The sequence below is a fragment of the Staurois parvus genome, unplaced genomic scaffold (genome assembly GCF_062004578.1).
Source record: "Staurois parvus isolate SC_StPar_1 unplaced genomic scaffold, SC_StPar_1.0 ptg000886l, whole genome shotgun sequence".
NCBI classification, from domain to species: Eukaryota; Metazoa; Chordata; class Amphibia; order Anura; family Ranidae; genus Staurois; species Staurois parvus.
Window position 1 is genome coordinate 3,351,747 of NW_028318682.1, and position 26,301 is coordinate 3,378,047.

Here is a 26,301-nt window from a genome sequence, read left to right on the forward strand (position 1 = left end):
CCAGGTGGGCACACGGCAGGGAGGCAGACTCTGGCAGGCAATGGGTTAAGTCCTAGTTGGCACACAACAGGGAGGCAGAACTCTGGTGGGCAAGGATTAAGCCCAGGTTGGGTCCTCAGCGTAAGGGGTGGCACACAGCAGGGAGGCAGAGCAGAGAGGGTTAAGTCCTTGGCACAGGGTAGCAATTCAGGGACTCACCAGCCAGCAGTGGCCCCAGCAGAGGAAGTCTAGACAGATAGGCACCAACTCCTCACGGGTCTTCAGAGGACTGTGTGTCCTGGCCGCAGCTTCAAGACCACACAGGCAATGTAGAACCACAAGTTCCAGCAGTGCACAAAGCAAAGCACAATTCAATGCATCTCCTAGCAAGGCCTGCAGCCAGGAGCGGCTCTGTACATCCTGACTAAAGCTCTGCCCATTCTTCCCCCATAGGGACATTATATTGTTCTTTCAATTTGACCAAGCCCCCGATGCCTACACGTCTGGCTTTTCACATCCACAGCACACCATGCTGTCTGTACCCTTGCTGAGATGAACCTCATCTCCCACCCCCTGTGGGGCACAGGAACTCCAAGATTTAACTAAGTAGGCAAGCTGACTGCTTGACACACTTGTTCATTTCAACAAACAGCACAAAAATAAAATAATATTTCTGCTCTCCATCACATTGCCGTTTACCAATCATTAGATGTGAAGGCTGCATTAGTTTTCTTTTTTTAGGCTTTTTCCTGCTCTGTTTTCACGTGATGATCCAGCCAGTACCACACCTCCTGTATTAGAGTGCCTCCACTCTGGATAAAGAAGCACAGGGGGCAGATTTGGACAGCAGCATTGTCAGTCTGAGAAGAGGGGAATGTTAGATGTACTAGCAGATTTAAATGCAGTAACAAATTGAAGCCAAACTCCAGCTAATACTCTCTAATCAGTTACTGCAAACAGTTTTTTCTCTTTTTGGATAAAGGTTTTACATGAATAAATAAAAGCTGATCATTTTAAACACAGCTGCCAGTGTTAAAGGGTTTTTCTCAACTCTGTAACTGCAAACCTTTTTTAATTCAGAAACAACAGACTTAGTGGCTGGATCACAAAATGAAAATAAATGAAAGAAAGCCTAAAAATTAAAACTAAAGCAGCCATCACATCTACAAATTGGTTAGCTGCAAAATAATAAATCATGGGTCTCCAAACCTTCTAAGCAAAGGGCCAGTTTACTGGCTTTCAGAATTTAAGGGGGCCAGACTGTGACCATTGGGAGTAGAAATTGTCCTGCTTCATTAGGAGTAAACAATGCATCTTTGGCATTAGGGGAGGAATAGCGCCCTATTCTTGGTGTAAGTTGGAGAAATAGTGCCTCATCGTTGGTGTCAGTGGATAGAATAGTGCCCCGTTGTTGGTGTCAGTGGGAGGGATAGTGCCCCATGGTTTGTTTCAGTGAGAGGAATAGTGCCCAACTGTTGGTGTAAATGGGAGGAACAGCAATCCAACATGGGTGTGAAAGGGAGGAACAGTGCCCCATCGTTGGTGTGAATGGAAGGAACAGTGATCCCACATTGGTGTGAATGGAATGAACAGTGACCCAGCGTTGGTGTGAATGGAATGAACAGTGCTCAACTGTTGGTGTGAATGGGAGGAACAGTGATCCAACGTTGGTGTGAATGGGAGAAACACTGCCATATCATTGGTGTGAATGGAACAGTGCCCCATCGTTGGCATGAATGGGAGGAACAGTGCCCCATTGTTAGTGTGAATGGGAGGAACAGTGCCCCTTCGTTGGTGTGAATGGGAGGAACAGTGCCCCATCGTTGGTGTGAATGGGTGGAACAGTGATCCAACGTTGGTGTGAATAGGAGAAACAGTGCCATATCATTGGTGTGAATGGGAGGAACAGTGCCCCATCGTTGGCATGAATAGGAGGAACAGTGCCCCATCGTTGGTGTGAATGGGAGGAACAGTGATCCAACGTTGCTGTGAATGGGAGGAACAGTGAACCAATGTTGGTGTGAATGGGAGGAACAGTGCCCCATCATTGGTGTGAATGGGAGGAACAGTGCCCCATCATTGGTGTGAATTGGAGGAACAGTGCCCCATCGTTGGCGTGAATGGGAGGAACAGTGATCCAACGTTGGTGTGAATGGGATGAACAGTGCCCAATTGTTGGTGTGAATGGGAGGAACAGTGATCCAACGTTGGTGTGAATGGGAGGAACAGTGCCCCATCATTGGTGTGAATGGGAGGAACAGTGACCCAACATTGTTGTGAATGGGGGAAACAGTGCCCCATCGTTGGTGGGAATGGGAGGAAGTGTTCCAACGTTGGTGTGAATGGGATGAACAGTGATTCAACGGTAGTGTGAATGGGAGGAACAGTGCCCCATCGTTGGCATGAATGGGAGGAACAGTGACCCAATGTTGGCGTAACTGGGAGGAACAGTGACCCAACGTTGGTGTGAATGGGATGAACAATGCCCCATCGTTGGTATCAATGAGAGGAATAGTGACTGTTGTTGATGTCAGTAGAAGGAATTATGCTCCCTTGTTGGTGTCAGTGGGAGGAATAGTGTCTTGTATCTGTGGAAGAAAAAATGCCCCAAGGCCCGGATAAGGGCAAATAAAGGGCCACATCCGTCCCCTGGGCCGTAGTTTAGAGACCACTGTAATAAATGCTTGCTTTTTGTTAAATACTGCTTTAAAGGTCACTTGACCTCTTTCTGCCCTGCATTTCACCTGCTTTAAGTTGGTTTGCATTCCCAAAGACATGTAATGGTTATCAGGCCCGAATCTAGGGGTGTGGGCTGTGCTGTACAAAATTTTTTTGTGACCCCTCCCCCCCCCCAAAAAATCAGACTTTCAGGAGGCAGGAGTATAACCCCTTGAATGCCTGGCAAATGTTCCTGTACAGCTCTCTGAAAAGCGATCTGCCACAGATTGCTTTTGCAGAGGGGCTGTAAGGGCTGTCACAGGTGTGAACAACCTCTAAAGATTCTGTTAGCTTTATACCATCATTTTATGGGTAGAAAACCTTTATTCTTGTGTCTTGTTTATCATTGTGTCTTTACCATCCATGCTATTAAAATGATGGTCAGTAGGCAGTGCAAACTGACATTCAGATCTCACTGTTTACAAGGAGCTGCTTTGAGACAGAAGTACATACAGTATAAATACGTTTGGAGGATATATATCACAAGAATGATGTTTTATTGATGGTGAGTGATTTCTTTACTACAATATTAGTCTATGCTCTTTCCCGAGTAGGGCAGACCTGTTCATGCAGAGGATGTATAAACATAGAATGTCGTCTGGCACATGACCTGACGGGGAAGTCAGAAGAATATAAGAAGAAGTTCTGGAAAGATTTTGCTAAGGACTTAGAAGGTATGTAACTTGTTTGCATGATGAACCAGGATACCTGACTCATTTATAAAGTGCAAGTTTATGCTGAAAAAATCCCCTCCAGGTCAATTATGTACACTGCAAGAAAAAGCCAAAACCTTTCATTTTGATCAGTAAATTGTTTAGTGGAAAATTGTTTGAAAGAAATACCTTTTTTTTACTTAGATGGTATCTTTTTGCTGTTTTTAATGAGTGTTAAATGAGTGTCGTTCAGGCTATTTTTTTCCCACATGAATGCTCTATTATTATGGGCAGTAGCTATGGGCTGATATCTTGTGGCCATAATACCACATTATGGCCACTAGATGGGGCTGATGAGCATAGGACATAAGTCTTTGTAACAATAGGTACAATGTAACATTTCTTGGGAATATTAGACGGGATTGGCAAATAAATGTTATTATTGGTTTCATTTATTTGCTAATTCCCTCTAGCATTCTCTAGAATTGTAAAACATTGGTGTACTTTTTTCTTGACACTCGTTTCCACCTGAGCCCCCTAATGGATACAGTGGGGTACTATAATACATTTTTAAGGGGATCTAAACTGACAAAGTAAAAAAGTGCAAACAGGCAAGCTTGATTGCAGAAGAGACAAAATAAACTTACTTGCCTGTTGACAATCTCCTTAACACTGAGTTGTATGTGTGCACTGTACATTACCTACATACCTTGGTTCCAGAATGGGTGAACTCCCGCGTGCATGCTATGTCATCCTGCACCCGCTGTCAAAACAGATGAATACGCCACATTCAGAAAAAACCTTATATATAACATAATATAATTCACACGGTGGTGTTAACATGCTTTTATTAGTTCAGTCAATACAAAACTGGTATTTCCATTAGAGGTGGAGTTTGGTGGGCTGTGTCAGCATCTATCCAGCATCCACCCAAACGTAACTATCGGTTTTGCAAATGTAGTATCCTCCTAGATAGATAGGGGGTGCTAGAGGTAATTTTTAGTAAGAAGGGCTGAGTAGCAGCCCAGGTGAAATAGTCAGAGGGGTCAAATTTCAGTCAGGGTTGAGAAGCTCTGCAGATCAGCTCTGTGGAACTTCCCCCTGCTCTAGAATTTTGGAGAAGATTCTAGAAGCAGTGAGCAGGAGTGAGGAGTGGCTGGTCTGGTCTCTCAAGGGATCCTGGCCAATCCCCAACAGGAGGCTTGGCATGGGGCCAGGACAGACCTTAAGAGTGTTTGAAGTTGCGCAGTAGCAGGGAGAGTTTGGGTAAAAGATGGAGAAGTGAGAGGCTGGAGAGAAGGAGCCTGGGAGGGAGCCCGGATAGTAAGAGGCTCACCTACAGGCAGCGGTGATGGAAAGGAGGAAAGCTCAGGACCTCATCGGCCCCCAGAGTGAGGACCATGTGTGCAGCCGGAAGGAGTGGCCCAGCTAGAAGGCCTGAGAGCAGCCACCGGCCCATCAGCTCAGAGACCTGCACCCCCTGGGCCAGTAAGGGGAGGGAGCACTCTAGTGGGAAACTGGATTATCTTGCTACCTGGGACTGTCTTACCCTTAAAGTGACAGGCACTGGATCCCCTGCCCAGGGATTCACCCAGTACAGCTGGAAGAAGGAGTATCTGGGGTCTGGGGTGGTACACCAGGAGATGCTGGCTAGCTCTCCAAGAAGAGCATTTTGCTGTTTAAAGAGACTTGTACAGGAAGTTGTTTTCTGTTGCTGTCTCTTGGGCATCCCATACACCCCATACCCCATCCAAATTCAATTCCCCTAGTAAAATCACAAAAACAAGCTCAAGGACTGGCTACTGTTTAATGGATGCAAGTCTGTGTGAAGGAACTGCATGTTGCCTGGCTGTGCAGGACTATAGGGGACCCAAACTTCAGCAACTCCTAAGGGGGTAGTGCTACACATAGAATAACCCAAATGCATTTCCAGTAGAAATAATACATTTCGTTCGTTTGTTCTATGCTAACTGTATGGGTGTGACTGGTACTCATGTTATCTGGATTCATTTTATCCAGAGGCCAAGGAAATCACACCAGAGACGGAGAAGGATACCCTCTCATTAATATCGGGTAAGAAAAGCATTGCAGCGATGTTATACACAGTTATCATTTATGCAGTATAGAGGTCAAGAGACGTATATTATTCCTTTTTTCCGATTTTTATTTTTTGGTAAATGTGATCAGCTTAAAGTGGAACATTCCTTGCAACATATGGTATGTCCTGTCTTCATGAAATTATTCATATCTGATTGTTTGCACTGCACATTAAGTACAGTATACAATTTCTGCATCTGCTGAGATCAATGAGCTCCCATATGTGCCCAAGAGTGACATCATCTCGGCCTTTAAAGCAGAGATAAATTCCACTGCAGGGTAGGTGTGCAGATGTCCACAGCAACCTTATACATTATGGCACATTTACCTCCTAAGGTGAACTCTTCCAGCAATGCAATGTCTGCAACTTCCCTCATCACTTCGTACCAACTGTGAAGCATGGTGGTGGGAAAGTTATGCAAAATTACGTCACCACGTGCCGGAAGTGACGTGATGCCCCCTTAACAACACTGCCTTTTCTTTGACAGCCAAATGGACTTTTTGAATAGGAGTACTTTGCTGCAACCACAAGCCTGGCATTTGATTTGTGGTTGTGTCACAGCCCTATTCACTTGACTGGGTAGCATTCAGCGGCGGTACTGCCCACTGATTGCGACAGGTGGATCATTTTTGCTGTATCGTAGCATATGTACAACCTTGACTGGCTGCCTTTGCAACTTAACCCATTTACAACTGCTGTGTTCATCTATCTGGTGGCATGGCAGTTGGGCCTTATATACTGTATATCACTATGTAGTTTTAGGGCACACTTACTCAGCACCCCCCCCAAGCTGTGATTGACTGCTAACGCTCACATATCTTTGACTAGGAGCCAATGGGATGGGCTCCTGATGATGTCAGCACTGTGCAGCCAATTAGGGTTCAGAAAGATCAGGTGTTCTCCTACCAGCTTTGGGAGTCAGATCCCATTTAAAGAACATAAAGGAGTTAAAGGGGCAGTAGAGGGTGATAAAACTACAACTGTCTATTTTTACTGCCCTGAACTGCAAGTGTACACTAATCCATAGTTAGATGGGACGAAAGGTGTAGGTTGGGGGGAGGGGGAAGCTTGGAGTTCAGATTTTAAAATCTTTGTAATCTAATGCTTGATTTTTTTATACCTCTTCTCTAGGCATTTATAAACGTTTTACTAAAGTGTTGAAGAGCATTGCTAGGCGCCTTACACATTTTTTCACTTCTAAAGGTACTTGTAATACCAGTACGGTGATAAGGAACATTGCTGTATGCCTTGCAGAATGGAAATGGGGAACCACAAATAACTTTCTCTACAAATGGAAGAGTGAGTATTGATGGGCAATGTTTGTTTGATTCAACCTAAGAAAAAGCTTAAACCTCAGAAACCTTTACTAGTTAATCCAGTGGACGGCCAAACCCCCTAATAAAGTATGATTGAACTGGCTCCAGCTTCTTCCCGACAACCCCTCAAGACCAATGAGCCTATTATGTCGCTCAATATTCCTCCAAAGGATGAGATCCTCCTCAGCAGTAGCGTTGGGACTCCCTCCTCCTCTGATGGGTAGGTATCCAATAGTGACTCCTGATGCTTGGACAAGTGACACTCCGTACACATCCCCAGTAAAGCAAAAAATCCAATATAGTGTAAACCCGTTTATTTATAAAAATAATACATAAAATAATCCTACTCACATTCAAATAGATGTAAATCAGCATTTACACCACACTATGGGTGTACTGCATGTGTGGGTAATGCTGGGGTGCACCAAGATGGTGCCCGCGCCAGATCTGACATCACTACGTGTGCCGCTCAAGCCCCTCCTACTGGCATATCTACGCGTTACGTCACGATTAATGCACATGACTTCCTCAGGATAACCGTTTTTTTGGTGCCCAGGTTGTGGCATTTTAGTGCTGGCTGCTTAACAGTCTCTTACATATAATAGCGCAGGAGTATCTTTTCATTTTCGTACACAGATGTCCATGCAAGCTGCACATAAAATCTCTAAAAATAGTGCAGGAACCTTTTCAAAATCAGTGCCACACCGCAAAGTCAGAGTCGCACCGAATTAAATGGTTCTATAGGCACAAATAGGGTGCAACTTCTCATGCAATTTTGAAATGTCAAATCGCATGACAAATCGCATTGGTGTGAACGGGGACTAATGCCAATCTTGTAGGATTCAGAAAAAATTGCAGCTGGGTTAACCATTTACTATCAAAAGTTTACGTATCCAATTTAGAGCGTGTGGAACAAGATATACAGGTCAACAATCAGCACTTAATTGTAAGTCTCCTATTGAGGTCAGTTCACAACTGGATGTTCGGTGTGAAATGTCTTCTGCTTTGTGGGGGGTGTATTGGGAAATGGATCCTCTTGGTGTATACGGCAATTTTCATGTCAGATAGAAGACAGAGAAGTGGTAGTTATTGGGAACCATTGATGGGTGGAGGTAGGCCATATCCTCTGATTAAGAGTTGTACAAAGTGAGGATGGGGTGGAGGGGGTGCAAATAAAATAAAGGAGAGAACTGAGAAAAAGAAATGAGGGGAAAAATGGTGAGGAAGGAGAAGGAAAAAAGGGGTGAATGGGAAAAGGGAGGGGAGGGAGAGGGGATAAAGGGAGGATGATTTCCTCTCAACACCCCAAGGAGCAGGCCATGGACTGTGATTTATTGGTTAGGAATCCCATGTCTGGTTGTGGCTGGGCATATGTTATTCAGGGTTGTCAGATGTGTAGGAACTTTGTATGAGAATCTGGGAATTTTCGAAAATTTCTTGATTAACAATATGCCAATCATCTTCTTGAGAAGATACAGGGGTGCTTTTTCCAAACATTTCTACCACTTGTTTGACTTGTTTAATTCTTGAAAGCTATAGGTGCCTTTAGAATTGAGTCAATTGTTGGAACTGTGCAGGAAAATGCATGAAGGTCAACACCAAGGAGGAACTATGAATTATGCCAAAAGTGTATAAAATGATTGGTGTTGATTATTTTGCTGGAAAATGTTATTCTCTGTCATGTTTGTAAGGAATATTTCAGCAAAGGGCTTAGATGGGTAGGTCTATCTGAGTGGAGAGTCTATGGTAAGGAGCTTAGGAGGATTGGGTGCAGGGTCGGGACAAGGAATGGGTGGGGGACGGGTGGGAGGTGCGGCTGCCCTGGGCACAATAGTATACTGTAGGGATGGAGGCACTTCTTTCTGTTACAAGGCTGACAGGAGTAGTGACAACAGCATTGATTATGAAAAGTGAGTATCTGCTCGGCCTAGGATCTCCTAAGCTTGCACATCAGGATGCAGGAGGGTGGGGGGCAGTTTGGCCTGGGCAGTGGATGGCCTTGTCCTTTCACTGACTGGGTGTCAAGTATTTCTAGGCAAAGTCCAAGTCTTGCATCTAGCTGTAAGAATCGTATCTTTTCAATATGGAGTGAACTAGTCTGTGCATAGTGTGAAGGGTGTGGGAGGGGAAAAGACCTGAAGACACAAAAATAATTAATAACTTGTGGAGAAAGCACAATGTTCTACAACTGGATGTATTGTTTTTTATAATTGTAAGCAATTGGGTTTATTTTGTGATGTCAGTGCATATCTAACCCTCCTTGAAGAAAATCCACTAAGTCTGGTAGAATCAGTTTCTGTAGAAGGCTATTTATTCCCCATGTTTACAGTTCTTAAAGTGAAGAACCCTTTCTATATATGAAAGTCAAACCTCTGTTGTTCCAGTATCAAAGTATACTCTTGTGTCCCTTCTGGTGACCATAAAGTGACTCTTCACCCCCCAAAAATTTGGCCAAAGCAGATTGCTGCAAATGAGGAGATATTATATTTACCTGCCTGGAGACTCGTTTCTCCTACCTGTTTAAGCGTTGCATCCTCCAACAGACTGAAGAATTTTACAATTCCAGGAGTGTCAGATGCCTATGTCTATGATTCCATCTCTTGGCCTTGTCACAACTTCTGTAGTAATGTAGGGGTCAGAAGACAGAACCCCAACCCACAGTGAAAGACATGGACAAATTTAAAACATTTAAAAGAAATGAATTGATTACATTTTAATGACTTGACTATATTTTGTATGTTTTTATATATTAATTGTTTTAGGTAATATCCCACTCTCCAGTAAAGAGCACATCTCTTTAGTTGATGCTGGCCTGGATATCAATATTGCATTTCCACTAATGTTACCTCCTCATCGCAACATAGACCTCATACTGTCTTTTGACTTCAGTGAAGGAGATCCATTCGAGGTAACCATACTCATTTTAATGCAGCACACTCTAAGACAGAAGCTGGCACTTGAAGTTTTTGGTGTCATGCTTTTGGCATTGGTTCCTGCTGCTAGTAGATTTTGGTGTTGGGGATTTGGGATTGGTTTCTGACACTGGCATTTTCTGGTGTTGGGCTTTTGGCATCGCTTCCTGGCACTGGTATTTTTCTGGTTATGGACTTTTGGCATTGGTTGCTGCTGCTGCTGTTGCTGGTAAGTTTTGGTGTCGGGTTTTCAGCATTGATTCATGATGCTGGTGAACTTAGTATTTTCAGTGCTGATAACAAAAGCATGCACAAAACATCTGCTTTCTCTAACCTATCACAGTTACCCCGAGCCTAACATATAACCGAAACTCCTTCTAACTCCGAACCCACACAATCAATCACTAAATATGAATGGTTAATTAAATTTTTTGGTAAATAACAAAGTGTGATGGGTTATAACTTCAATCATGTTTTTATCCTCTGTGTGTGTCCTGTTGCCTTTTGTTCCTGGTACAGAAAGCAACGTTTTTGCGTTGTTAGAAAAACAGGAATAAACATGACATACAGTGAAGGAAATAAGTATTTGATCCCCTGCTGAATTTGAATGTTTGCCCACTCACAAAGAAATTATCAGTCTAAAAATCAAACGGTAGGTGTATTGTAATACTGAGAGACAGAAAAGCAAAAAAATCAAAAGACATGCATGTCTAACAAATTATGCACTAATTTGCATGTTCATGAGGGAAATAAGTATTCGATCCCCTTCACAAACCATGACTTACTACTTGGTGGCAAATCCTTTGCTGGCAATCACAGAGTTCAGACGTTTCCTGTAGTTGGCCACCAGGTTTGCACACATCTCAGGAGGGATTTTGGCCCACTCCTCTTGGCAGATCCTCTCCAAGTCATTGCGTTTGGCAACTAGAACTTTCAGCTCCCTCCACAGATTTTCAATCGGATTAAGGTCTGGAGACTGGCTAGGCCACTCCAGGACCTTAATGTGCTTCTTCTTGAGCCACTCCTTTGTTGCCTTGGCCATGTGTTTTGGGTCATTGTCATGCTGGAACAGCAATCCACGATCCATTTTCAATGCCCTGGCTGAGGGAAGAAGGTTCTCACCCAAGATTTGATGGTACATTGCCCCGTCCATCGTCCCTTTGATGCGGTGCAGTTGTCCTGTCCCCTTAGCAGAAAAACACACCTAAAGCAGAATGTTTCCACCACCATGTTTGACAGTTGGGATGGTGTTCTTGGAGTCATAGACATCATTCCTCCTCTTCCAAACACGGCGAGTTGAGTTGATGCCAAAAAGCTTGATTTTGGTCTCATTTGACCACAACACTTTCAACCAGTCCTCCTCTGCATCATTCAGATGTTCAGTGGCAAACTTCAGATGGGCCTGGACATGTGCTTTCTTGAGCAGAGGGACCTTGCGGGCACTGCAGGATTTCAATCCTTGTCGGCGTAGTGTGTTATCAATTGTTTTCTTGGTGACTGTGGTCCCAGCTGCCTGGAGATCATTGACAATATCCTCACGTGTAGTTCTGGGATTATCCTCACTGTTCTCATGATCATTGACACTCCACTGTGATCTTGCATGGTGCACCAGAGCTAGGGAGACTGATAGTTGTTTTGTGTTTCTTCCATTTGCGAATGAATGCACCAACTGTTGTCACCTTCTCACCAAGCTTCTTGGCGATAGTTTGGTAGCCCAGTCCAGCCTTGTGTAGGCCTACAATCTTGTCCCTGAAATCCTTGGACAGCTCTTTGGTCTTTGCCATGGTGGAGAGTTTGGAATCTGATTGTTTGATTGCTCCTGTGGACAGGTGTCTTTTATACAGGTAACAAAATGAGATTAGCAGCACTCCCTTTAAGAGACTGCTATTAATCTCAGCTTACCTGTATGAAAGACACCTGGTAGCCAGAAATCCTGCTGAATGATAGGGGATCAAATACTTATTTCCCTCATGAATAAGAAAATCAGTGCATCATTTGTTAGACATGCATTTCTTTTAAATTTTTTGTTGCTATTCTGTCTCTCAGTGTTACAATACACCTAACATTCAATTTTTAGACTGAACATTTCTTTGTGAGTGGGCAAACATTCAATTTCCTGTTGTAGGGTGGCTACATTTGTTCCCTATGGTCCCAATGTATGTACGAGGGGCATTAAAGTAAAACCGGGACTTTAAATGTTACAGGTATACAAAGGGATGGCGGTACTACACACAGTAGTAAGTGGCAAGTGTGTCCTATTACTGGTAGTCAGTGCACATGTCGCGGCCCAGTCCAGAGACCATAAATCAAGATGGCAGACAACAGTATTAGTGCGTGCATGGAACAGCCCGTGGTGATGAAGTTTCTTGTGAACAAAAGTGGAAAACTGGTGGATATCTACAGAAGACTTCAAGCACAATGCGGTGATGAGACGCTAAGCTGCAGTAAGACATGTGAATGGTGTAAACGTTTCAAAGATGGCCATACATCATCTGTCAGTGACGATCCCGGCTGTGGTGGTTCCCAGCTCACAGCAGTCATTCATCTGAACATTCAGCGTGCGGAACACCTGATCCTGGATAATTGACACATAACCTGTCCTGAAATTGCACAAGAGGCAACTCTTTCTATGGGCACAGTAAACACAATGATGACGAAGTGAAGAAAGCTGTCCTAAAATGGTTCAGGCATACTGACAAATCTTTCTATGCCAAAGCTTTCCAGGCATTAGTTAAACACTGGGATAAGTGTAAAAAGGTATCAGGGGAGTATGTCGAAAGATAAATGCAGATTCCACTCCTTGAATTTTGTTCTTTTATTTTATAAACTCAAAAGTCCCAGTTTTACTTGAACGCCCCTCGTAGTAATTTAGCCATTCTCTCTCACTCCCGAGTTGGAATATGGCCTATGGGATGTACAGTGTGCATAGAGCAGTAGACATGACCGCAACTAATGTGCACTGCTTGCTCCAAAAAAAATGGAAATAGACATTACAAGCAGGCAGAAAAGCAGCAAGAAATGATTTAATGAAAAATAGATTACATGGCCATTAAGTTGTGGATGTGTATGGATTGTTTTTGAAGAATACGGATATAGCTTAGTGTCACTTCTAACCATTACACTATATCTAATGCCAAAACCTATTTTAATTATGGATAGAGAATAGTAAGGATACAATTTTTTGCTATCTGTGTCCCATTATGGAGATTTTCCCTGACATCTTACCTGTCAACAGTAAGTGAGAGAAAACCTCTATAAGTCTAGGTTCACACCTATGCAGGTTGCGTTTCTGCATTGCCTTTTGCGTTTTTGCTGAGTTTTTCTTTTACAAAGAATTTTATTGCAGAATACTGTAGATAACATCAGAGAATCAGTCAAAAACAGATGCACTGACCAACAGGAATAAAACATAAAAGATTTTGCTGAGTTTTTGATTCGTTTCACGTTTTAAAAAACAATTTTTTACATTTTTCTTGTTGCTAGGCAGATTTAAAATGCAAAATGGATCAAAAATGCGGAAAAAATGCAGCAAAAACACAATACATGCTTTTCTGCAGAGTTTCCATTGAAGTCTATAGAAATAAAAATGCAACTTTTTGTGTTCAAAAAAGTCCCTGACCCTTGCCAAAAAACGCACCGGGTGAAAACACACAGGAGTGAACATGTCCCATAGGAAATCATCTTTCTGCAAAATGCTACAGAAAAGCTAGGGTAAAATGAACCTAGGGTAAAATGAGGAAAATCCCCTTTTACCCTAGGTTCACACCTAAGCATTTCCAAAATGCTGCAGAAAAGCATGTATTGTTTTTTTTAGTGCATTTTTGCTATGTTTTTGTGTTTAAATGTGCCTAGCAACAAGAAAAAAAAAAGCAAAACGCAAAAACGTGTCAAAAACTCATCAAAAACGCAAAATGCAATGCAGAAACAGCTCAAACGCAATCTGCATGTGTGAACCTAGACTTAGACAGTTGTCAACTGAACAGTGGATTTTCCATCACATGTAGCCCTTTTGACAGTAGTCCTCAGGCCAAAAAGAGAAGGAAAATCTCCTGAAAGGGGATACAGATATCACTAACAACCAGAAAGGGTTCTAACCCTTCATCACTCCTTTCAACAACAAAAAAAAGTTTTGGCTTTAGATGCGCTTCATTCTAATCCTGGTTGCAGTAAACCAAAGGACAGTTCTGGGGATGTCTAAAATTCATTCAGTGTGCTATAACGGAAATATTAACTTTTTGTTGAATCAGACACTGAGAAAAACTGCTGAGCAATTTCCCTTTCCGAAGATAAACATAGAAGATAAGGACGAGAAGATTCCATCAAAAAGCTGCTACATTTTTGAGGGAGATGGTGACGGGATACCTGATGTGATGTATTTCCCACTTTTCAACAACCAAACATGCGAAGGTCAGTTTACACCTAGAGAGCTCTGATTAGTTTATTTCTTAGGCCTCATTCACTTGGACAAGGACATACCATACATGTGAATATATGCATTTATAGGACATTTCATAACCCCTTGATGACCGCCTAATACATATGTGTGTAGGGCCCCCCTGAAGACAGGATGATACCTCCAGAGGCAGGGAGACTTTTCAAAGTTTTGATGTTGAACTTAGAAAGGAGGTAGAAGGAGAGAGGGTGAGGGGTTCCAGATACCAGCAGCAGATCACTTAGACTCCTTGGATCCAAAACAAAGAACAGAACCTTTGAGCCAACCTGGGAACACTGCAAGCATGTTTTCAGATTCAGGTGCGCCCTCCAAGCGAGTCACCAGGCCCTTCTGAGAGTACAGCCTTCATCCTGGCTCTCTCCAGCAAGGGGCCTCCTCTGGAACTTTTCCCTTTGGTTCAGCTTCCTCCACGCCAGGCAGGACAGTGTCAGGACCACCTCAGAGCAGATAGGCTTCTGGGTCTAAGCACAGAGCTCCCTGCAGCACCACCTCCCTATGCCTCAGCCTGAGTCTAAAGAGTCAGCACATGGCCCGCCCTGCATATTTATATCCTCTCCCAGTATGAACCAATGGCCATGAACCTCTTACTGTGCAGACTAAAAGAAATATAAATATTTATAGCACTGTTTGTGCAACCTCATCTTATGACCTGTGGTATCAGTGACACCTACTGGTGAAAGTAAGAAATGCACAACCCAACTGAGCTTAGGGGAAGGCCAGATATAAATTGTACGATCGGTCTGAGCTGCCTACAGCCCAGCCAAAAACTAAATTGGCATAGTAGCCCCAGTTTAAAACCAGGGAGATACATGTGCGACAACAAAAAGGGTGAGGTTTAATGCCCACATGCCGCACATATGAGTCCCTAGGCGGCCAATATTTTGTGCTGAGAGCACACTCACTGTGTGCTCCCAGCACAAAGAACACTGTGTTCAGGTGAATTCAGTTTAACTGAATTTATAAAAAAATTGAAATCTGTGCATCCAGGGATAGGTTAGATACTCTGAACACATCTAAACATGTGTAAACACATAGAAAAAGATTTATATGTAAATGCATGTACATTTTGAATATAAATGCAAAACAAACCCAAATCAATTCCTCCTGTGTTCAAATAAAACAAATGCAGTAGGCCCATGTGAATGAGGCCTTAGCCTGTTTGGATTACTTACTGTCCATCCTACTAAGAAGTTCATTCTAACTTGTCATATTGACATGTTTAGACATCATGTCACATAAGACAAAGGACAGTCAGGAGAATTCAAGAAAGCAGTACCACATTTCTGGTGGTAATTTCCTTTAAAAGTACTTCAGCTTAATTCTGGCAAGCATTTGCACCAGTTTTGAGAACTTTACTGATACAGATGACACATTCAGATAGTTCTGACTACTTCTACTTTAAGACTTACTGCCAATTCGCAGATTAGGGAACCAGCGTAATTAAAGTGGACCTTCACCCTAAATCAGTGTTAATTTTTTTTCTGCCTCTTCTCCCTTTCTATCTCACAATTGGACACAATTTGTTTTATTTTATTTAAATGTAATGGATTGTTGAGCTAAAAAGAACACTTTCATATTTCTCCCGTATGTGAGGATGATATGAGGGTAAGTCCAACATTTGAGTTGCCAACAAAGCAAGATATAGAGGGGAAATTTTCCAATGGGGACACGACACACACTTCCTGTTGAGGTTACAGGACAGGAAACAAAGGAAAATCTCCCTTCAGAATTACAGATGTCATAGAATTACTGATCTTCTCCTACCCTATCCAAAATGGAAGACAAGTTTGCCTTTAGATATACTTAAACTAAGCCATGGTAATGAATAAACCCAAAAGAGCTTCCTTTACATACACTATATTGCCACAAGTATTGGGACACCTCTCCAAATCATTGGATTCAGGTGTTCCAATCAAGTCTATGGCCACAGATGTATAAAATCAAGCACCTAGGCATGCAGACTGCTTCTACAAACATTTGTGAAAGAATGGGTCGCTCTCAGGAGCTCAGTGAATTCAAGTGTGATACCGTGATAGGTTGCCACCTGTGCAATAAATCCATCCGTGAAATCTCCTTGCTACTAAATATTCCACGGTCAACTGGTATTATAACAAAGTAGAAGCCACTGGGAGCAACAGCAACTCAGCCACCAAGTGGTAGGTCACATAAAGTGATAGAGCGGGGTCAGCGCTTGCTGAAGCGCACAGTGCACAAAAGTCGCCAGCTAAAGACCTCCAAATTTTGTGTGGCCTTCAGATTAGCACAACAACAGTGTGTAGAGAGATTCATGGAATGGGTTTCCATGGTTGAGCAGCTGCATCTAAGCCTTACATCAAGTGCAATGCAAAGTGTCAGATGCAGTGGTGTAAAGCACGCCGCCACTGGACTCTAGAGCAGTAGAGACGTGTTCTCTGGAGTGACAAGTCATGCGTCTCTGTCTGGCATTCCGACGGACATGTCTGGGTTTGGCGGCTGCCAGGAGAACGGTACTTACTTGATTGCATTGTGTCAAGTGTAAAGTTTGGTGGAAGGGGGATTATGGTGTGGGGTTGTTTTTCAGGGGTTGGGCTTGGCCCCTTAGTTCCAGTAAAGGGAACTCTTAAGGTGTCAGCTTTCCAAGATATTTTGGACAATTTCATTCTCCCAACTTTGTAGGAACAGTTTGGGGATGGCCCCTTCCTGTTCCAACATGACTGCGCACCAGTGCACAAAGCAAGGTCCATAAAGACATGGATGAGTGGGTTTGGGGTAAAGCAACTTGACTGACCTGCACAGAGTCCTGACTTCAACTTGATAGAACACCTTTGGGATGAATTAGAGCAGAGACTGCAAACCAGGCCTTCTCATCCAACATCAGTGCCTGACCTCACAAATGCGCTTCTGGAAGAATGGTCAAACATTCCCATAGACACACTCCTAAACCTTGTGGACAGCCTTCCCAGAAGAGTTGAAGCTGTTAAAGCTGCAAAGGGCGGGCCAACTCAATGTTGAACCCTACGGACTAAGACTGGGATGCCATTAAAGTTCATGTGCGTGTAAAGGCAGTTGTCCCAACATTTTTGGCAATATAGTGTATATGTAATTTGACAATTTGTATTCTGTATCTCTCAGAAATGCAACCTGTTTACCATTGTTAAAATCTCAATATTAGGAATAGTAAATAACATTTGCAGCCTGGATAATATGCCATGGGTAAACATGTTTCTTTTGCTTGCAGGAAAAGTAGATGAAATGAGGGAGAAGTATGCTACCATCCACACCTCCTATGATGAGTCTCAGGTGAAAGATCTCCTAGAGGTATCGAAGAGTAATGTGGAAAAGAACTACACCCAGATACGAGAAAAAATAAAGCAATGTGTTCAGAGGTGTAACCTGAGGAGGGCAGGGGAGGCAGCTGCCTATGGTTTATCGAGTACAAGGGGAACAGTGGAAGAAAAAAGCAAAGATAACTAAAACATCCATGTGTTTATGTTCTGCATGTGGTTTACAATTAAATAGGATGTTTACGCAAGTACCTATGGGTATTTTGTATATTGCATTCTGTTCTGCAAGCTGTTATACAACTTTAATAATTTCATTATCACATACTGTATATCTCTCACCTTGTAGGTTCAGTAGTACGGCGGCAGTAGTAGTAGTAACATAGCCTAAGAAAAGGTCAGCATTCCTTATAAAAATTTAGCTCTTTTGCATGACATGCCTTGACAAAGAGGGCCTACATGCCCTCGAAATGTGGTGTTGGTGATTGGCCTTTTCTTATTCTCTATGGTGTAACAATAACCATAGAAATCTGTGATAACACAAATCCAGTAATGTACCATTAAGGTTTGCAGAGGTGATAATGACCCTGTAGCCAAGAGTTTCTCAGTAGGGTTCAATGGAGCCCTAGGGTTCTTCCAGAGGTTGCTGGGGGTTCCTTGACCAATGAGCAATTTCTACCTCTCAGATAAGTTCCCACTGACACCATTGATCTTTTTTAGCTATACAACAAATAGGGCAAAAGACAGAAAACGGGTTTCAGTGTAACGCATTTTGTGGATTGGCCGTCTTCTGCCCTACTTGTAACAAGTTGAACAATAAAGACTCTGGACTCAAAAGGATTTTTCATTTGGCACTTTCTTTGACTTCTTACACATGGATTCCTCAACTCAGGTGAATGTTCTCTCCTGGGGGTTGCCTATCTCTGTGGTGAGTAGGCCAATGGGTTTCAAGTGAAGAATTTGTCTACATTCTGATAACCTGTGAAAATCCTTCTCCAGTCCCCTCTACCACTACCTCAAGGAAAATTTGCTTAGCTGTTTTAGTGATGTAGATTTATTTTAGTTTTGAATAAAACACACAGTTCAAAGAAGTTTATACTAAGGTTATAGAGTAATTGCGTGCAAGAGTACTAACATTTATGTCATAATATAAAATATGTTGGTGATTAGTATAGCTACTACAAGACTGTTTTACTGACTGCTACACCACCTCTTTCAGCACTTGCTTGTCGTGATGGTGGTTGGGGCTGGACTGGCTTAGAGTTTATACTGGAGTCTTGCAATTTGAGATGCTGAAAGAGCCTGGAGAGCTACTCAGGACAATGTAGATAGCTGGGAAATTAATGTTAAAAGTGAATTCCCTGCACTGATTCCCACCTCTTACCTCACAACCAGGGGCGGACTGATCATTTGGAAACTCGGGCAATGCCCGAGGGCCCAGGGTCAGTAGGGGGCCCCATGAGATACCCCTGGTACCTGTTTTCATAGGCTTTTTTGAGTTTGGGTAAGGACAGGGGCCCCATGATCCACTATTGCCCGGGGGCCCCATGAGTTGTCAGTCCGCCCCTGCTCACAACATTTGTCCACAGATGTGGTCCCTATGTAGTACTGTACTGACTGTGCTGACAGCTCTCCTGCTACCTATCATTGATTTATACATGCTTGATGTTAGTGTTACTAAACCAACAACAGTAAAATCAGTCTGAATATGCAGTAAAGCATGTTTGCTATACTTACAGGGGAACCTAAGGGGTTAATCCTCTGCATTGTGTTTGATCCTGTCTTCTCTGATCCTCACCTTTTTCCACAGTCCCCAATCCAGCTGCTGATAGTACAGAGCCCTGAGAAGCACTCTGCACATGCTCAGTTTTGTGTATATTGCTGGAGAGCGTTTTTTTGGGAGGGTGCATGTGATCGGCACCAAACCACTTGGTGCTGTCTAGGCAGAGGGTCAAGGGTCATGCAACCTCATAGGACAGTCAGACGAGGATGAAAACTCCTCCTACAACATTAACCAGTGCTTAGGTGGATACTGATAGAAGTCACAAGACTGCTATACTGTATATTGCTGATAAGAAAAGGTATTTAGCAGTATTTGTTAAAATTATTGCATTTACATGTTCCATGTACTGTGGTTGACTAGATATATTGAATGCAGGGTCCTGGGTTTAGTAACACTTTAAGATCAGTGACAGTGGACAAGGAGGTCTCTAGAAGGCCCTCATCAAAATGGGCACTATGATCTGTTACAGCCCTGCATGTGTCATTTAAAAAAAAGTCAAGTAGCTGTCCTGAAGTTTCCCCTAAGAAACCTTTAGGCTGCATTCACACCTGAGCGTTTTGTAGCGGGAAGCTCCAAAATCAATATTACTCTATGGAGATGGTTCACATCTCCACTCCAAGTCACCTGAAGCAGAACGCCTAAAGCTCAAAACAGTTTTGGGAAGATGTGCGCATTTTAGGTGCGTTTTTATTCCCATAGAAAAGAATAGAAATGCGTGATTGGCGTGTTTGTGTGTTTTGTGCGATTTTCTGCTCAAATGAAAAATAAAAAATAGTAACAGTATATCATTAAATAAATATAAAATAAATACACATATAAATAAAAATCTTGAAGCGGCTCCGGTCCGCTCTCCTGCAGAGCCCTCTGTGTGCAGGAGAAAGCCAACAATGGCTGGGAAATGCCTGGGAAGTGACGTCACCCGTAAACTTACAATGGGGCTTCTGTTGCTGGCTGCTTCTCCTACACACTGCTGCTGACAGCTCAGCCTGGGACTGGACCAGAGCAAACGCAAAATAGGTAAGTATAGCAATCTTTTCTTTACAGGGATAGATAGATTAGGCTTAGAATGCGGGTGGGAGTAGGTTTCCAGTTAGTTAGGTTTTGCCTTTAGTTCCACTTTATTATTTTTATTCAGATTTTAATTAGAATCATTTTCTCTTTTTCAAAACAACATAGAATAGTAACACAAACAGACCATACATACAATATTCGGTGCGCAGGGTGTCACAAAAAAAAAAAGAAAAAGAAAAAAAAAACCCTGCACAGCTATCATAATAATAACGCTTTGGAGCATACTGTATGAAAATATTTATGGAGAGTCACAGCCGTAAAATGACTTCATCTATAACTGACCATAAAAACATAGCATCTATAAAAAGAAATATCTTGTTTCCCCATACATAGACACCAATACCTAATACAAAAAATGATCCTAATCCCATACGGGAGACATAAAACTCAAGCCATTTTGACCAAATGGCATCAAACTTCCACTTTGACTCAAAGATTCCTGCATACCTGCGCTGTGGAATCACCCTTTCCTACACACAAGAAAATTCTCCAGAAATGTAATTTCCTGCTGCTGTGATTGGCTGACTGTTTTTTTTTCAGAAGTCTGTACAAAGATACACGTTCCAATCTAAGTGACTTAAAGTTGCAGTGACTTTATAAAGGTTCCTGCACTACTTGGATATGACTTTCTTGTGACTTGAGTGCTAGAGTGTAAAATTGAATCGAAGTTGCACTCCAAGGTTGCACTCGAAATCGCACAATTTTGGAGTATATGGGGGTGAACGCAGCTCAAAAAACAAAACCCAGGAGTCAGAAAACAACGTGTGTGTGTGTGTGATAGATGGCCTCAGCCATAGCTCTGGCCACGCCCTTTGGCGTGTTTCGCCCAGCCCATAGGGGGGCTTGGTCACAGAGGCTTAGGAAACAGACAGCCTGAGAGCTAGATATAGCATCATAGGCCAATTATGCTATATTTAGTTGGCCAATGATGCTATATCTAGTTCTCAAGCTGTCTGTTTCCTAACCCTCTGTAACCAAGCCCCCTATGGGTGGTGCGAAACACGTCAGAGGCATGGCTGGAGCGACGGCTGAGGCCATCTATCACACACGTTGTTTTCTGACTCCTGAGGATTGGTTTGAGTGGCGTTCACCCCCATATACTACACCAAGTCTCTGGAGTAACTTGGGAAGCTGCTCCCTCTTTTTTTCTCTGCCAACAGGGTGATTATCATTTACATACAGCCTCGAGCAGCACCACAAGCTCCTCAGTGGTTCACATAACTTTGGAGTTGCACTAGTGCAGGGGTAGGCAACCTGCGGCTCTCCAGCTGTTGCAGGACTACAAGTTCCATCATGTCTCTGCAAGTCATAGCTGTAACTGTCAGTTTCGTAATGTTGCAATGCCTCATGGGAAATGTAGTTCCACAACAGCTAGAGAGCCGCAGGTTGCCTACCTCTGCACTAGTGGGAACGGAGCCTAAAGGGATGCAGACACTGCAGCTTTCCTTTTTAGATCACTTGAGATTTGTTCGGGTGATTATAATGAGTGATCACCCTCCCATTCAGGAATCAATCTTGAAAGCACATAGTAAAACAAACAGCTACTTCTTCAGAAAAGAAAAAAGACAGGAATTTGCAAATAGGAATTAATAAAGGTTTATTATTAAAATCTTTGCAATGAACAATGATCACCCTCACTGATTACCAAAAGACTTATACTACATCAAATGTTTCAAACAACCTCCAAAACTATAGCATTTTTTATTTTGAAAAGCTAGTATAAATAGTCAGGGTTAAAAAAGCACTTGTGGGTATTGGTTCTCCACATAACTGGGGACGTGGCATCCTTTGCATGGTACTGGAAGGTGTCCCTCTTTTTTATCTCAGAAGTCTGGAAGGTATAACTGTGACCAATGAAAACTATTCATTCTCAGCTTGCAGCCATGTGAGTCTGTTTACAGCAGTTATCTACTGATGAAAACAACTGAATTTAAATTGATCTAAAAAAAATAGACAGGAAATTCCACGCACAAATCTGTTGCACATTTTACTGCGAGTCATACCTTCAGTAAACCCTCTTCATCTTCATACACACCAGACACCCACTAATCCTAACATCAATGAGGACAATTCCTTGAGATTCATTTGTATCTGAACCTACACACAGACACTCAAGGAGATGCAACAAGGGAGTGGAAAGCACAGTAATCCAAAGCAAAAAATCAGCCGTTAATTATCAGCCATCTGACATCACTGGTACAATGCAATTTGATTGGTCACTGTTAGTAAGTCCATATGGCACTATTTCAGGTTTGGCCTTGGACTGCATACCTGAATCCATATTCATTCTCTTGATGCTTTCAGGCAGAACTACTCGGTGAACTATCACTTTTATGTGTAGCTGCCCTTTAAAAGTCCAAAAGATGACAAATGATTTATTGTAAATCTGTGGCCAAGAGCATGTCAAACACAAATCAGTAGAGCATATAATAAAAACCCATGGAAGAAAATAAGAGGTTTGTATATATATAAATTATACTCTGTCTATCTATCTATCTATCTATCTATCTATCTAACTATCTATCTATCATTTTTTTTTATTTTAATTTAAACTTTTATTTGACTTTCCAGTACAAAAAGAACAGCAACACATTTGAAAAACTTATTTCACATGTACATATTTCCATTTACCCCAATATTACCGCCACCCCAACCCATTTTCCCCATCCACATCCTCTTTCCTGAACTATATCTTCTCTCATATTTATTTATTCATCTATCTATCTATCTATCTATCTATCTATCTATCTATCTATCTCTGATACTGCTCTCTCTCTCTCGGATTCTCAATTAAGACTCTCCTGACTTCTAAACTTCCCCCTCAATTCTGACCAGTTCCATTTATCTTTCAGAGGTTTTAAATTTCAACCAACTACTCCACATTTTCCTGAATTTTTCCATTTTATCCTCCTCCATGAGACATAGCTCCTCCATCCTATAGATATTTTCAACTCTATTTATCCATTCGTTAATTCTTGGTGCTTCAAGAACCTGCCAGAACTTGGGAATCAAACCCTTAGCCGCACAAATTAAGTGATAAAGCACCCTATTTTTTATATAATTTTGCTAAGGCTCAAAGTTATAAAAGAAACACCTCCAGGGATCTCTCTGTACAGTTATCCCACATATTTCCTGAATGTATTGGATTATTTCCCTCCAGTAATCCTGTATTTTCAGGCAACCCCACCATATATGTGCCATTGTACGCCTTTCTCCACATCCTCTCCAGCACAGAGGTGAAGTATCTACTTGTTGCCTGTAAGCTACATTTGGTGTAATATACCATCTAGTTAAACATTTATAGTTTATCTCCACTGTGCTCATATTTGTCACCTTATGTGTTAATTTGAAAACTTCATTCCATTGCTGTGCATTCAATTCTGTTCCAATCTCCTTTTCCCATTTTTCCAAGAACCCCAGAGGATCAGTTCCTTCCATAGCCATAAGGATCTTACAAATCCTAGAAATAACACGTTTTGGGGTTAATTTTTCATTTAACAATTTTTCAAATGGATACATGTCCTCCGACGTCCTCAGTGGTTGTGGGAGACTTGAAACGAAATGGTTTAGTTGATAGTACCACCACTCAGCAAATGTGATAAATAAATAATTTTTCTTCTTTAAATTTTGAAAAGTGTGCAAATTCTCTTCATTCAATATATCCTTCAAACATGCGTTCTTATCCTTTATCCATTTCCCAAACATATTATCCTTCCCTGGGGGGAATTACTCCCACCAAGGGAGTCAATATTGAATTATATTTCCATCCTTTTTGACTATACATTCTATCCCATATATTTAAAACTTTCCTTGTCAGCGAATTAATATTAACATGCAATGTGCGAAACCTATGTGGTATCCATACAATCTTCTCTAACTGTGCCTTACTTAAAATCCCCTCCATATTTACCCATCCTTTCCCTTGTGAATTAAATGTCCAATCTATTATTGATAAAATCATTGCTAGATATTCCTTACATTGGGTAAGCCCAAACCCCCATTCCCTTTTACTCTACTCAGGACCTCGTAACTGATTCTCGGCTTCTTATTTCCCCATATAAACTTAGTAATCATCTCCTTTATTATCCCGAAAAAAAGACCCTGGAAGGTGAACTAGGAGCATGTGGAACTTATACAGAATTGCTGGCATTATCACCAACTTTACCAAATTTATATGTTCTAGCCAAGAGGCTTCTCCACTTGAAAGTCATCTTAGCTCTTCCTTAATTTCATTTATTAGCGGGATATAGTTTGCCTGATATATACCTTTTGTTGAGTGGGTTAATTTTACTCCCAGGTAACCTATTTCCTTTTCCCTCCAGATAAATGGAAACTCTTTTTGTAGACTCAACTTCTCTGACATTGGGAGGTTGATATTTAATATTTCTGATTTTACCGGGTTTATTTTCAGGTTTGATAGTACTGTTTTAATACTCTCATTAGTTAGGCAATGTTATTCTAGGTTTAACAATATAAAACAACATATCATCTGCGGCTACTTTATGTTCCACTTCACCTATCTTTATTCCCGCTATATCTACACACTTCCTTACCCTTGCCAGAACAGGTTCCAAAGACAATACAAACAAGGGAGAGAGGGGGCATCCTTGACTAGTGCCGTTGTGCATAAAAAAAAACTGAGAAAGCGATCCATTAACCTTAACCGCTGCTGACGGGCTATTATAGAATCCTTTTATCCATTTTAGCATTTTAGACTCTATTCCTAATGCCTCTAGTGTATCAAACATGAATCCCCAATTAACCCTATCAAAAGCCTTCTCGGCATCGATCGATAGGAGTATTTCTCTCTCTTAGCTCTAAGTACAAGAATCTCAAAACATTATCCCTTCCTTCTCTTCACGGGATAAAACCCACCCGATCTAGATGTACCCATTCCTGCATCAAATCCTTCAGTCTCGTTGCCAGCACCTTAGCATATAGTTTAGTGTCTATGATTAATAATGATATAGGCCTATAACTGGCACACTGTGAGCTATCCTTCCCTTCTTTAAGAATAATTATTATATGAGCTTGCAGTGACTTTCCCCTCTTTTCCAACTCTTACCCCAGCGCGTTCATATACCTACACATTTTAGGGACAAGAAGATCTCAAATTTTTTTTAAAATATCTCACTGTGTATCCATCTGGCCCTGGGCTTTTACCTCCCAACGTGTTCTTTAAGGCTAAGTTTATTTCCTCCAGGGTAATAGGTCTCTCAAGGGTCTCTAGTTTTTCCTGTGCTAATCATGGCAACTCCACCTCACTTAAATATTTCTGCCTGATTATTTTATTTTCCTCTTCCCTTTCCTTTTGATCACCACCGCTCACATCAAAAAGTTCACTATAATATTTTTGAAAACTATTAGCAATATCAGAAATAGCATGCAATATTTTTCCTTTCCCATCTCTAATTTTTTCTATAAAATTTTTGGATTTCTTGCTCTTTAACCTTCTCATTAAGTATTTTCTAGGTCTATTCCCCCACTGGTATCTTTTCTTTGAGACCCTATTAAATATCCTCCTCGATTATTGTTCCTTAAGATCTTTTAACTCATCTCTTTAAGTATTATCTTCTGATATACATCTGTTCCTCTCTTTTTTTTTGTAGCTGTTCCAACAATCTATCTATCTATCTATCTATCTATCTATCTATCTATCTATCTATCTATCTATCTAAGGCAGTGGTCTCCAGACTGCGGCCCTTTGCTTGCTTTTATCCGGCCTTTAGGGCACTATTCCTCTGACTGATACAAGACACTATTCTGTCAAGTGACACCAACAATGGGGCACCATTTCTCCCATTGACACCACCTGTGGGGCACCATTTCTCCAAATGATACAAACAATGATGAACTATTCCTCCACCTAATACCAAATGTGATGTTTGCTCCCACTGATGCCAGGAAAATTTCCACTCCTACTGGCCACAGTCCGGCCCCCCTAAAGTCTGAAGGACAAAACACTGTCCCTTTGTTGAGAAAGTTTGGAGACCCCTGATCTAAGGTATATGTGTATGTAAAGTATGTATTTCTGTGGTCTGTAGGCAGAGGGTTAAAA

The 26,301-nt window shown here is 41.9% G+C and overlaps 1 protein-coding gene across 6 annotated transcripts in view; it reads left to right on the top strand.

Moving 5' to 3' along the window:
* The window catches only part of LOC149442437 (cytosolic phospholipase A2 gamma-like), an 87,562-nt gene extending 69,919 nt beyond the window's left edge, over positions 1 to 17,643 (top strand). For 4 of the 6 annotated variants that reach the window (XM_089656100.1, XM_089656102.1, XM_089656103.1 and 1 more), the window contains 6 exons: positions 3,252 to 3,371; positions 5,370 to 5,423; positions 6,580 to 6,747; positions 9,527 to 9,672; positions 13,924 to 14,083; positions 17,347 to 17,643. In XM_089656100.1, the coding sequence (XP_089512226.1) occupies positions 3,252 to 3,371; positions 5,370 to 5,423; positions 6,580 to 6,747; positions 9,527 to 9,672; positions 13,924 to 14,083; positions 17,347 to 17,582 (884 nt within the window). In that variant the 3' untranslated portion in view covers positions 17,583 to 17,643. The remainder of the gene's footprint in view (positions 1 to 3,251; positions 3,372 to 5,369; positions 5,424 to 6,579; positions 6,748 to 9,526; positions 9,673 to 13,923; positions 14,084 to 17,346) is intronic. The other 2 variants (XM_089656104.1, XM_089656105.1) reach the window with 2 other exon arrangements.
* The last annotated feature ends 8,658 nt before the right edge of the window (positions 17,644 to 26,301 follow it).